This window comes from Eretmochelys imbricata, chromosome 5 (genome assembly GCF_965152235.1).
Source record: "Eretmochelys imbricata isolate rEreImb1 chromosome 5, rEreImb1.hap1, whole genome shotgun sequence".
In the NCBI taxonomy this organism is placed as follows: domain Eukaryota; kingdom Metazoa; phylum Chordata; order Testudines; family Cheloniidae; genus Eretmochelys; species Eretmochelys imbricata.
This window is the reverse complement of record NC_135576.1, coordinates 24,276,840-24,291,155: the sequence shown is the minus strand read 5'-3', so window position 1 is coordinate 24,291,155 and position 14,316 is coordinate 24,276,840. Positions and strand designations below refer to the sequence as shown.

At 45.2% G+C, this 14,316-nt stretch overlaps 1 protein-coding gene across 1 annotated transcript in view; it reads left to right on the top strand.

Annotated features, from left to right (window-relative positions):
• SLC45A2 (solute carrier family 45 member 2) overlaps positions 1–14,316 on the top strand; it is a 32,355-nt gene that overhangs the window by 15,520 nt on the left and 2,519 nt on the right. The window contains 3 exon segments of the mRNA XM_077816239.1: positions 278–421; positions 2,029–2,152; positions 4,650–4,855. Coding sequence (XP_077672365.1) covers positions 278–408 — 131 coding nt within the window. The 3' untranslated portion in view covers positions 409–421; positions 2,029–2,152; positions 4,650–4,855.

Here is a 14,316-nt window from a genome sequence, read left to right as displayed (position 1 = left end):
CAAAGTCATTGTGAGTCTGTCCATTGACTTCCTTAAATGCCAGCTAACCAATGCACTAGTTCTGCTGATACCAAATAGAAAAGAAAGGTACAAATATGTAGTTACTGAACTTAACAAAGGGACCGTCAAGATTGCAGTGACCCTTCCTAGTGAAACAAACGGAAAAGGCCCAGAACTGAAAAAAGCTGAGGCCTTGCTGACCTGCTGTCAGCTGTTTTGTTAGTTTTCAAAGCAGCAACCGTGTTGTTGTTGTTTGTTGTTAATTGCTTCCTTCTAGGTTCAGACACGGATGACCATTAAATGCCTCCTGAAGGCAGTTTTAAGCATGCCTTCCCACTATCGCTGTCTGTGCATCAGCCACCTCATCGGGTGGACAGCTTTCCTTTCCAACATGCTCTTCTTCACTGACTTCATGGGACAGGTAAGATATGTACACATCTCCTCACATCCCCCCAAAATAATCTTCTCATGGGATTGTTTTAAGCACTTGCCTATGCTATGACAATGATGTCAGGGTCAGTAACTGCTAGAACAACTGACTGAGAGTTTTGTAAAGGACAGATGAATGCCCTCAGGTCCTCATTATAGAACTAGATCTGTCAGGTAGCAGAGGGGGAGGGAGGAAAGCCCTCCTGCCTTTTGATGCACATTTGGCTACAAGAGATGAAATAATGATTTTAATCATGTTTCCTGGAACTTGCAAGGACATCCGTTCCCATGTGACTATTTAGAACAAAGCACAGAGATCTGTTGCAAACACACCCGTTCTCTGCTTTGACTGTAAGGCTGTTCACTGAAGGTGTACTAATTAGAGACCTGCTGCTGCTTTGTAATAGGCTCTGCTGTGGTGCACTGGAGTAGCAGTCACCATGTGCACCCTTCATCTGGAAGCACAACAGAAAAGCTTCTCTACGGCAGTACAACCCTCTGCAGCTCAGCCCTCTTGCCCCCTTTATGAACAGGCTTCCCCTGCCATGTCCTCTAGACTGTGCTGTGATGCCTTCTCTGGAGCATGACATCAGCTCCTTGCCATCAGTGATTCCTTCCCTTCAGGGCCCCTGGGGCTCTCCCTTCCTCCAAGCAGTTTCCAAACCAGGGGCTCCCCGTGCTCTACCCTACCCATGTGGTTCTCCTGTCTTCTTGCCTCTCTGGTCCCAGCTGCTTCTTTTCAGTCAGGCTCCTGACTACACCCCCAGCAGCCGCTGCCCTTCCCACTGCTTATCCCAACACCTCCCACCCAGCAGCCTGTTTTCTTCTGGCCCCCAACCATTTGCTAGGTGTCACTAGGGGAGAGGGAGTGTGAGTTTCCCAGGGAATGTGCATGTGAATATATGGCAGCATGGGAGAGAATGGGTGAGAGGTGAATAAGAGAATGAGTGTGACAGAGAATGAATGGAAGGAAGAGTATGTATAGGTGAGTGAGTGTAAGGATGAGTCTGAGAGAGAGAATGAATGACTGCAGCAGAGAGGGACTGAGAATGACTGACTGTAGGCAAATGAAGGGAGATAAGTGGTTGAAAAAGGGGAGGGACAGATTGGGAAGAGAGGAGGGGAGGAGGACAAGGAAGAAAGGAAGCAAAAGGCAAAGTGAGAAAACAGAGCCTTAGAGAACAGATAATCCAGAGAGAAGAGGAGGGCAACAGGAAGGGTGGGACACAAGGCAAGTCTGAGAAGGACTGTGGGGAGCTAGCTGAGGGAGATAAGGAAAAGGGAGAGGAACTTGAGAAGAGGAAGAGAGAGATGGTGGAAATCTGGGAGGGAGGGAGAGTCTCAGTGGGTGGGAAGAGGCAAGAACAGGTTAGAAAATAATAGGGAGGGAAATGGAAAATGGAAATGAGAAGGGAAAGAAGAAAAGAAAAACAGAGTGCATGGTCGTGCACAGCTTGAAGGCTACAGAGAGTTGTGTGATTGGTCTCTAGTTCTCTCCCTGCCTGAAGTGTATTAGGTCCTACACTGGGAACTCAGGTTCCTTTGGACCTGAGACTCTACGTGAATGCAGAGCACTCACCTGCACTTTGTGTATTTCAGATAGTATACCACGGAAATCCTTATGCACCACATAACTCCACCGCTTACCTTACCTATGAAAGAGGAGTGGAGATTGGATGTTGGGGCATGTGCATCAATGCAATTTCTTCATCGCTCTATTCCTGTAAGTACCTGGGAATGTACTCTGGCACTGTGTTTTAGAATGGGTTTGATACTGTACATCGTTTCCCATGTTTAAAAAAAAAATCTACTTTGTGCAGTGTTATTGTAGCTGTGTTGATCCCAGGACTTTAGAGAGACAAGGTGTGTGAGGTAATATCTTTTATTGGACCAACTTCTGTCGATGAGAGAGAATATCTACTGTTTTTTAATATTAAAACCTTTCAGAGATATTACAAGGACCAAATTCACAAAGGGACCTCGGCATGGCAATGCCTAACTTTTGGGCATCTAGCAAATCACAGGAACAAAAATGGGATCCACAAAGCCTGAGCCTGATGTGCAGACTTCCTATACAATGAATGGGGAGAGATAAACTGTGATTCAAAAGAGTCGGCACCTTAGCTAGCTAATGGGAGATGCTGACAAGAGGGGTGGGTCTTAAGCCTCACCTTTCGCTCAGAGAAAGGCACCTGGTCCATGATTGGGACCCTCCCCTCCTAAAGTCAGGTGGCTTATGCACCTAACTCCACAGAAGAAGGAGGGATGGTGGTGCTGTTGCTGCCCACTTTATAACCATCAGCCCAGTGATTAGGGATGTGGAAGACCCAGGTTCAAACCCCTTCTCTGCCTAAGGTGGAGAAAGGATCTGAACAGGGGTCTCCCACCTCTCAGGAGAGGCGCTCTATCTACAGGGCTATTAGCTATTCTGATGTGGGGCATCCTCTTTCTCTCCAGTTTGAAGCTGTTCCACTTTGGATAAAGACTTTGAGTCACTGGGTCAGAGAGAGAGGCTATGTCCACGTATAGCGGCATGTCGAGTCCCGATGCTGCACGCCCTTCTAGCCTGGGTATCAATAACAGTGTAGCTGATGGGCACTGCTTAGCTGAGTAGTGTGACGACGCGCCAGAACTTTAGGGCGTGTGCCCTACGTGGCTCTCCGCATGGCCATGCAGTGCTTCTGCCACCTACATTGCTATTTTTAGCAATGTAGTGTCCCACTGCCTCCCCACCGCCAGAGCCTTTTCCTGTTGCAGGGAGCTGCTGGCGCCTTTCCCCACTGCAGTGAAAGACTCCAGCAGCAGGGAAAGGCTCTGGCAGAGAGAAGGCAGCAGGGAAAAGCTCCGGCAGCTTCCTGTGTCGTTCTTCCCCCCCGCCAGAGCCTTTCACTGACCCATGTAGCTACACGCCGCAGTGAGTGTGGACACAGCCCGCTTTCCACTACAGCGTGTAGCTACATAGACCCTGCATGCCACTGCCAGCGTAAACAAGGCCAGAGAATAGGAGTGCTGGAACAATTTGTATAGTGGGGGTGCTGAGAGCCATTGAGCCAAATTGTAAACCCTGTATATGATGGAAACTGCCTCAAGCTGGGGGTGCTGCAGGACCCCCTGCACCCCTAGCTCCAGCATCTGTGCCAGAGAAGGAGAATGACACTAGCCTGGTGGTTAGGGCATACACCTAGGAGGTGGGAGACCTAGGGTCCAGGGACTCTATTTATCTGAGCATGACTACCAGATTGGGCCCCACAGGCAAGGTAGGCAGAGGAGCATGTGCCTTCCTACAGTCCATGGATTGCACTGAAGCTTAGGTATGAGAGAGGTGTCCAGTCAACTACAGTGATGCAGCAGTGCGAATGTCCAGGCTCCTAGGGAACTTTTACAGCAGAGATGTAAGTGCCGAGTGAGTTCAGGGGCCTACAAGGTTAGGTAGCAGCTGAACGGGGTTTTGTGGATTACAGTGATGCCCAAACCCTAAATCTGGGTTTTAGGTGCCTACCCTTTGTGGCTCTGAGCCCAAGTTTTCATTCCATTGCAGTGGGACTACTCAGGGAGTGAGGTACTATTCAACAGGAGAGGTGGCCCATAAGTATTAAAAATGACCCCAAAGGCGAATGCTGGAGATAGAATGGATATGCTGAGGATAGTTCTAAGGTTTTGTTTCACCTAGCAATCCTGCAGCTGTCGCCCATCTCTTCATGGCCTCTCCCCACCTGTGCTCCTCACAAGACAAAGTCATCACAGTGTATTGCAAGATCTTGCGATAAAAATGAATCTCACCCTGCAATATCATTGTGTAAATGTGTTAGCCCAGGGCCAAAAATCTGCGTACTAGCCCTTGGCATGGTGATAAGGGAATAATATATATAAAAAAACGTTAAAAAAGCTTTCACTTTCTCTGTAGGCAAAAAAGTGAGTAGACTTTTGGGGGGCTGAACTATGCATCTAATAAAATGGCCTTATTGTAATCCTGTGTGGATCCTTTCCTCTTGGCTCTCAATTCCAGATATTTGTGTAATACCGCCTTCTACTCCAACAGGAATGTCTAAAACTGATGTCAAATGCTCCTGATGTCAAACTGTGGATCTGTTTGTCTTCATCCCAGCTTGTCAAAGAGATTCTCTTATAATTAAATGCTTGGAAGAAATACTATTGCAATTACTAGGTTGGGTTATTTTTAGTCTCAACAGTTTCCCCCCTTCCCCCCTTTCTTTTCACAGATTTGCAAAAAGTTCTTCTGCCTTATGTAGGATTAAAGGGACTTTATTTCATTGGATACCTGCTTTTTGGGATAGGCACTGGGTTTATTGGACTGTTTCCCAAGGTATATTCTACTCTGGCTCTGTGCTCGCTCTTTGGAGTCATGTCCAGCACTCTGTACACTGTCCCGTTCAACCTCATTGCAGAATATCACAGGGAGGAAGAGGTGAGTTTAATGTCTAGGTAAAGAAGGAATTGGTATTTGCCTTGTTTTGTCCATTTTAATGGGAGAAGGGGCTTTATTTTCATTTCAGATTATTTGTGGCAGCACAGGTGTCATGGAGGGAGGTGGAGTTTCAAATGTACAGAGCTTCAAGAGTGTGGTGATAAACAATGCTAATATTACAAATCATTTGCCATTATAAAGTCATCTGAACATCTCAAAGAACTTGAGAAACATAAATGAAGTTTGTGTCAACTCTGTGAGAGAGGGAAGGCCTGAATCAGTTTAGGGAACTGAGGCTGAGGCCCCAATCCTGCAAGTCACTCAACACAGGCAAACCCATGTGTCTGCATGGAACCCCACTGAATCAATGGGTTTCTGCAAAGGATGTCTGTCATGTTGTGGGGCGCAATCCAGACTAGTGAGGGATTATGTCACTGCCTGACCTGTAACCCTGGGTGCCTTAAATGTTCTGCTGCTCTGGCTCCCAGCCTGGTCACTAGTAGGCAGCAGACAGGCATTGCACGGAGTGTCTGTGTATTAAGCCACTCCGGTTCAGCAACCCTAATTCCAGTAGCCTACTATGCTCTGGTCTCCACCAGCCTTGGTCACTACTATCCAAGTGACTCCAACATGCTCCCAGTCCCAACTTTTCCCCAAACCCTGTGCTTCGCAATTTCCAGCCCTTTCCTGGACCATTCAGAGAAATATTACGGTTTGTTTGCTCCTCTAAAGAGACAAACTGCTCAGCTTATCACTTTAACTGGAGTTAACAATCACCTTGATTCACACAAAACACTGGGTTGGCTTAGTTTACAAGTAAAACAAGTTTATTATCTAAAGGAGATAAGATTTTAAGTGATCCCAAGTAGAAGGAATAAAGTTAGAAAGGGTCACAAATGAACTAAAGTAAAAATAAGCTTTCCAGTGACTCAGGCTTACCAAAACTACAGTTTTGGTTCAAAGTAAGGTTCTTCTCACACTTTCTTCCAGCAAGATGGCTGACCTACCCCTTGGTCAGGATCTGCCACAAAGCCCAAAGTGCTTGGTTCATGTGTCTTCTTAGGTGACAGCTCACTTGAGGATCTTTGCCCCCCCGCCTTTTATAGTCCAGTGAACCCTTGAAATGTATTCTTCTGAAGGTTACTCCCCCCCCCCAATAAAGTTAATTCAAGCTGTGAGGAAGGAGACATGGAATCTGGTGGCTAAGGACATTCCATGCTGGTTTCTTCCCCAATGTTGTTTGCTATAATGCAAAGTAATCTGTTTCTGCCCCCTCTGCTGCAAATGAATGGCCACTTGACATGTGATTGTCAATCGATTCCAATGATACCTGGCTGGAGGTGTTGGCTTGTCTTTGGTCTGGGAGAAACTCCCCAGACTTATCTGGTAAACAGATTTTAGTCTCACATTTTCTTCATGTTTCTATGGGCCCTTGAGCATTTACTGTGCATAGCCCACACAAGAATATTAATTATCAGTGTGTTGTTGGTTTTCCAGTGATACCTTCCATGATACATATACAGTTTATTACATTAAAGAGTTGGGGTACACTGAACTGGTCACACCAGCTGAAACTCTGTACCAGATATCAGGGAGTCCCTTGCTCTCTGACATTAGGATACTTTTAGGTAGACAGGCTGATTGTCCACACAGAGCTCCTTGCAGGATTGTATCTTAAGAGCTTGTCCACACAAGACAGTCATTTTGATATAAGGTTGGGTATGAATTTAGAGTGGAATAGCTTTTCCAGAATAACTCCATGTGTAGACAAGCCCTAAGTGACTTACCACATAAGTAGTCAAAGATGGAGTGCAAATATAACCTACAAGCTGTGGTTCCATCTTGTGCTTTAACCACTAGACTACATTTCCCCATGAGCAGGAGGGGGAAACATTCAGCATTCTGAGAATGGCATTTGTTTATGATCACATGTTATTTAAACCAAGGTATGGTACATATTTGAACAGTGTTTAGCACAAAGGGGCTCTAATCTCTGATTGGGGCTCCCAGAACTGCTATCATACCAATCAATCATATACGACATACATAATCAGTTTTACAAGCTAGGTCTGTGCACAACTCTGTTACTGCAAGCAAGACTGAGGGCCAGATCCTCATCTTGTATAAATCAGTGAAGCTCTATTTACTTCAGTGGAGCTGGGCCAGTGTATGCTAGCTGAGGATGCAGCTGAGTCCCTAAAGTATATAACCAAAACATGTAAGGAAACGTAAATAGCTTTGTTAACTATAAGTATTATACAAATGATTTGTTAAAAGAAATGGAATTGTATGCACTTCAGCATTAAATTATCTGAAAACAAAAATAAGGTATTTGTTATGCTAGTAATATAATAATTGCCCTACCAGATCAAATTTAGCCTTGCATCCTGTCTCTGAGAGTGGTCAGCACCAAATGGTTTAGAGGAAGGTACAAGAAATCCCATAGTGGACAATTATGGCATGCCCTACCATTGGTGACACTTCTTCCTGACCTCTGTGAAAGTTGTTGGTTCATGCCTTGAAGCATGTGTGTCATCCCCTGCTTTTATCCTGTATAGTATAGCTTCTCATTATCCATACAAATATTTGGAATCTGCGTGCAAGCCTGCACAGTGGAAAATACAATTCCAAAAGAAAACCTTGAAAGGACTTCATTTCTTATGCTCAACTATATTGTCTTACTCTGCACAGCAGTTCCTTCATGTCATGTAAGATAAGTGTGACAGGATCGGGCCAGATGGCTATAGGAGAGTAACAGAAGGCAGATATATTAGCCCCAAGCGAAGGAGGTCCCTTTTCCCTGGGTAAGGGAGCAGGGAAGGTTCCAGAACAATCAGGAACCTTCTGGAGACAATTAAGACAGGCTGATTAGAACACCTGAAGCCAATCAAGAAGCTGCTAGAATCAATTAAGGCAGGCTAATCAGGGCACCTGGGTTTAAAAAGGAGCTCACTTCAGTTTGTGGTGTGCATGTGAGGAGCCGGGAGTAAGAGGCACTAGGAGCTCAGAGTGAGAACACTGATTGTTGGAGGACTGAGGAGTACAAGCATTATCAGACACCAGGAGGAAGGTCCTCTGGTGAGGATAAAGAAGGTGTTGGGAGGAGGCCATGGGGAAGTAGCCCAGGGAGTTGTAGCTGTCGCACAGCTATTCCAGGAGGCACTCTAGACAGCTGCATTCCACAGGACCCTGGGCTGGAACCCGGAGTAAGGTATTAAGCTCTTTAAAGAAAAGTTTTCTCAAGTGTCTTAAATTGGCGAGAGAATCTGAAACATGAATAAGAATTTGGAGGACTTGATCTTTTGAAAAGTTTTCAATATAGGCTGGAACTGGAAACTTTGGGGAGATGAATAAATGAAATGTGAGCAAAGCAAATCATAATACAACATATATGGCTGCAAGCAGTGCCAGGCTAGATTGAGTCAGTGAGAGTACAGCAACGATAAGAGCAAGTGAAACTGCAAACCGACAGTTGAAAGAGGACTTACAGAAAGCTCTTATTCCAATGAATCCTTGGAGGGTATTTTTCATGTGATGGAACATTTCCCAGAATTGACTTTTAATTTTGCCAGTTAATTTCTCTGTTCTTGGCAGCCCAGATCAGTTGTCACTAAGTATTTTAGAAAGACTTAATAAGGAATGGGGATGAACCACAAAGCTAAAATGTGGGGGAGGAGAGGAAAGGGAAATTGAACCCATTATGGTGATAGGAATGAGACGCATAATGCAACTCTAGTTCTGGGCAGGTTCAGGGATGCTGGATTCAGACCCATCCGTCACTAGATGTAACTGAATTAAAAGCTGTCAAGTAGAAATGTGTAGTTCATATTTAATAAGCCAATGTCCTCAAAGAGATAATCAGAAGAGAACCAGTTGCTTCTCCTTTGATGCCTGCTTCTTGATTAACGCTGTTGGATGGTATGATTTCACCAGTTCTGACACTAACAAAGTTAGTTTTAATCTCAAACCTTCTAAAATATACAAGATAGAGTAATGAAAAAGCATCTTATAGTTGGCTGCATTTGTTCAAAAACTGACGTACTTGTCTTTGGAACCGAAGGCACATCATGAGAATAAGCACAGCCCAGTAAAACATTCACCATTTCAATAAAAACTATGATTTGAGGCCAAAATGCCCCAGATGACTTGCTTTTGCATGACGTAGTCAAAAATAAATGTGGTTGGATCATGTTATTCAAGACCAGCATAGAACAAAGAGCAGACCTTTTTAATCAATGGGCTTTCTGTGAAAACAGAACTGCACCAGGATGTAAACTATTGGCCTCTCAATTCCACTTGCGTATTGAGCACAAAGCTCGCTTGTTCCCTGTTATTTGAGTATGGTTATCTGTAGCTGATTTGGAAGACACTCGGGGTAGGATCCATGATGGGACATAGGTGTTGTAGTGCTGAGAGTCACAGCCCCTAACTTTAAATAGGAATGAATGTGGAAGAGGAGGAGGAGGTTATGTCCACCCTATAACCCAGTGGTTCGAGTACTAGAGAATAATTCCCTCTGGCCCAATGACTGTTTAGGTATTTATCCACAGTCATTGGGCCAGGGAGTGAGCAAGCGAGGGAATGAATCTGTAGCCTGGTGGTTAGGACACCTATGTAGGAGACCCTGGGTCCAGTCCCCCTGCTCCAATCACTATTTAATCCAAAGTGGAACAGCTTCAACAAGAGAGACTAAGGCAGTCGCACTACAGGCTCTCCCAGAACTCACCGGTTTGAGCATGCTCCTGAGAGGTGAGAGACCCACTGTGCTCCAATCCCTTTTCCCCCTCTGGCAGAGGTGGGGGATTGAACTGGGTCTTCCACATTCCAGGCCAGTACTCTATCCAGTGGGCTAAAAGTTATAAGGTGCCTCTTCCTCCCGCTCCGTTTTGAATGGGACCTGATCTGGTAGGCATGCTCAGAGGCTGCCTACAGGATTAGGCCCTGCACCTCACTTAGGTGGCCAAATGTGCCCTTCTTCCCCTGGGTTGTGAATCACTCTGGAGCATAGTTGGGAGATAGGCATCTGGGCATTTAGAGTGGGGCAGCAGTGCACATGGTCCAAAACATAAGTATCTACGGAACTTTGGCAGTGGAAAGTTAGGCACCAAATGAGTTTAGGCACTTACAGGGATAGGAGGCAGCCAAGTGGGAGGGCCACGTCACCTCTACAGTGGGAATAGGCTGAAGAGTGTTGTGAGGAAGCTGAGGTTGGCCCTCACCACAAGAGGGCTCTCCAGAATGATGTCATGTAGCAATTTCCCATAGTTTTGTTAAAAATTGAGTCTGAGTAGCATTTTGAAATACAATATGAAAAGAACTTAAAGAAATCAACAAGCATACTTAACAGCACAGGCGTTGTGTTCCCTGAGCAAGCTGCCCACCCACCACAAAGCACTGAAACTCTCCTTATCTCTTGTTCTTTTATCTTGCAGTGAGTGCTTACCACAAATCCTCTGTGTTCAGGAGTCTGCAAGAGGGGCAAAGTGAATCTATAATGTGACATTGTTGGGCCAGATGGCTACAGGAGAGTGATAGAAGGCAGATATATTAGCCCCAGGTTAAGTAGGTCCCTTTTCCCTGGGTAAAGTAACAGGGAAGGTTCCAGAACCATCAGGAACCTTCTGGAGACAATTAAGGTAGACAGGCTGATTAGAACATCTGAAGCCAATCAAGAAGCTGATAGAATCAATTAAGGCAGGCTAATCAGGGCACCTGGGTTTAAAAAGGAGCTCACTTCAGTCTGTGGTGCACGTGTGAGGAGCTGGGAGCAAGAGACACTAGTAGTTGAGAGTGAGAACGTGGACTGTTGGAGGACTGAGGTGTACAAGCATTATCAGACACCAGGAGGAAGGTCCTCTGGTGAGGATAAAGAAGGTGTTGGGAGGAGGCCATGGGGAAGTAGCCCAGGGAGTTGTAGCTGTCACACAGCTGTTCCAGGAGGCACTCTAGACAGCTGCATTCCACAGGGCCCTGGGCTGGAACCCGGAGTAGAGGGCGGGCCTGGGTTCCCCCCATACCTCCCAGCTCCTGGTCAGACACAGGAGGAGTTGACCTGGACTGTGGATTCACGAAAACTGCCAAACTGAGGGCTGCCGTGAAGCTCGAAGGCGAGCAAATCCGCCAATAAGCGCAATACCCACCAAAGTAGAGGAGGAACTTTGTCACAATAAATTATCACTTAATTTTAGTATCACAAAGAGAAGCAGAACAATTCTTTCACAATGCAGTCCACACATATGAATTAAGACAAATCTTGTGTTTTGCTACTTAGAAATAAAAGGATTTTATGGTTTTGCACCAGCTGTTTGACCTCCAGAGTTCATAACAGTATTTGTTACGCAGAAGATTTCCAGACTATAGATGGTTTTCAGACATGAAGGGCTAAATCCAGCCATGTGCAATGCTGGTGCACAGCCAGGGAAGGGAGAATGGCTGCTGTTCAGCATTAAGCACTAACTAGTGGCACGGCAAGGTTGTGGTATGGACTGCTCAGAGGCCCACCAAAGTGCACTCCTCACCATGGTACCCCATTATGAGGGATCCTGGTGTGTGTGCGTGTGTGTGTATGGGTAGGAGTCCTGTTGCCAGGACCGGCCCACAACATTTTGGCATCTGAGGCGGGGAGCTCAAATGCCCTCATGCCGCCTCGCTTGGGCCAAAACTTTGAAAGGTCTCAATTCCGCCTTCTTCCTGTTCTACTCCTCTCACGGTACTGCTCTGCTGCCTACCCCAGTGAAGGAGAACTAACAACTTAAAATGCCTTGCTCAAAAATGTTAAGTAACACTTAACTTTCAAATGCCTGAAAAGCAAATGTAACTTTTCTTGTCTGCATAGTAAACACTGGCATGTTTATCTGTTTGAATAATCAAAGTGGTGCTTTCCGTGCCTTCTTGGTTGCAAAGATTTGAACTGCTTCCTGCTGAAGGTCCACAGTCTGGGCCAGTTCATGCTCTGTTGAGATGGTTGCAAGGCCGAACAGCCTCTCCTGTGTCATTGTGGAGCGTAGATGTGTTTTTATTTACTTCAGCTTAGAGAAGCTGCGTTCTCCACTGGCAACTGTTACAGGAAGTGTTAGAAGTATGCGCAGAGCAACAAAAGCATTTGGAAAGAGGATGATCATCTTATTTGTACACATATATTCCAGAACAGCCTTTGGAATTGATCCTGCTGAAATGTATCTTGAAAGGGCTTTCAGTTCATCACCTAAATCACTTGCATCAATACCGCACATGTCAACAGTGTCTCTAGTGCCCTGCATTGCTGTTGTAGGTCTTCTTCAGGTATAGTGAAGAGTTTTGGAATATCATACAATATCCCAAATACACTGCTGTGTTCCTTGAGCTGCATGAAATGTTCTTCAACTGACTGTATTGCACAATCTAGCACCTGGTTAAAGAATTCAACTTTGAATTGTTGTTTAGGGTCTCTTATGGGATTATCCTGTGCCTCATAATCAAAATGTCTTCATCTTCTGTGACTCTTGTGTTCTTGAATGGGTGGGAAAATAGCTTCAGTGTGAAGTTCCTCTGCCAACTTTTGTGCACTTTTCAGAACGTTTTGAAATCCCTCATCTGATCGGTAAGACTGTACGTATGACTTTGCTTTGTCCAGTTGTTCCATTGCTCCAGATATATCAAGGTCAACACCTTGGAGTCTCTTGCTTACAACATTTATTTCAAACAGTATGTCATGTCACAACACTAAGCCACAGAAGAAACTTGAAGTTATGTATGTTTCTGCTAATTCCATTTCCCTCTGCCACTATTCTCCCACAAACAGTTCCTGTCTTAGCATTATCCTCCATAATGGCAACTATGGCATCATCTATCTTCCCAATCTGGTGTTTGATAGGCTTTATCGCCTCCACTCAACTTTCTCATCATGTGGCACTCAGTGGTTTCAGTGTCAGAGAGGATGTTCCCAGATGTTGCTTCAAAATTTGCCATCGATGAGTTGATGCAGAGAAAAATACATAGATGCTTTGAATTACATTAAAAACTTCAGCAGCCTCACTAGAAGCTGATGGTGCATCACTGACCACCAAGTTCAATGAATGAGAACTGCATGGGACAAAAAGAGCTCAAGGGTTTAACTCTCAGATCTGTGTCTGCACTCCTCTGTTCTTTCCTCTCATGTTGGCACCATTATCGTAGCCCTGGCCTCTCATGTCAGCTATCGCAAGTCCCGTACCTTCCAGCTTTTTAAGAAGCATATTTATCATACCAGCTCCTGTAGTATCATTAATGTCAATAAATTCTAGAAAATGCTCTCTGGCAGTCACCATTGCAGGGACATTTTCACTAGGTTAAGTTGTTATTACAAAACGCACCATTAAAGTCATTTCTTCCATATGGCTGATGTCAACTCTGCAGTCCAGAATAACAGAGTAATATCTTGCTAACTTCAGATCTGCCACAATCTTCTATTTGACTTTTGTTGCCAGTAACTGTATGATCTCATTTTGAATTGTTTTTCCAAGGTAGTGGTGTGTGTACATTTCTTGGGTGGTGACTCTTCTTAGATGCTCCTGGAGTACAGCATCAAACTCAGCCATCAGCTCCACAGTTTTAAGGAAGTTCCCATTATTTGGCACATACGCCGATCTGAAGTGCCACGCAGTGCTAGGTTTTGGGTCGCAAGCATTCTCACAGTGGCAATGAGTCTTTTCAGAACATTTTTCCAGTGAAGAGACTCTGATGCAATCTTCTCTTGATGCTGACCATCTATGGTGGCTTTTAACCTTAGTCTCACCTCAACCTCTTTCCACCTATGGAATGCTCTCTGGTGATTTGCTGCCTTCTCATGGCATGCCAGATTTCTAGCCAGAATTTTCTAGTCCTTTGTTCCTGTAGAACCCAATGTGGCTGGAACATTAGACTGGAAGAGTTTGCAACAAAACCAGTATGCAGCATTCTGGGTTTTTGAGTATATAAGCCATGGCCTCTCCACTTTGTCACCATTGGGGATTTCACGCCAGTAATGTGTGGGATGGAAACTTCTGTTTTCATTGTCTTTGGGGAACATGAAGTTTTTCCACTTGCAGTGGTCCATGCAGTACAAGGAAGTCCCTCAGGTTATTGCTCAAGTGGGTCCACAGTCCTGGATAATCTAGACTTAAGGAACTAAACTCAGCAGCAGCTGTTTCTTGCACCTCCACCACACTCTTCTCTGATCTACACTTTTCTTCAGGAATGTGCATGGTTACATCCATTTGAGATGGAGATATGGATGCTGCAGTAGCTGGTCACCTGCACTTTGACTAACTGGAAGATCAGGCATCTCCTCACCACTCACATCTACACTGGGGCTGGAAGGCTCACTGTGAACATTTGTGTCTATTTATCTCAGGAGAGCTCCTTCCTGCTTAGATAGAAAAGCTTCCTTTGCTTGCTTCCTTTTTCTGAATGCTGCCCCAGAGGGGAGTTTTCTTCTTTCACTCATGACTGCTGTTCTGTGCCAG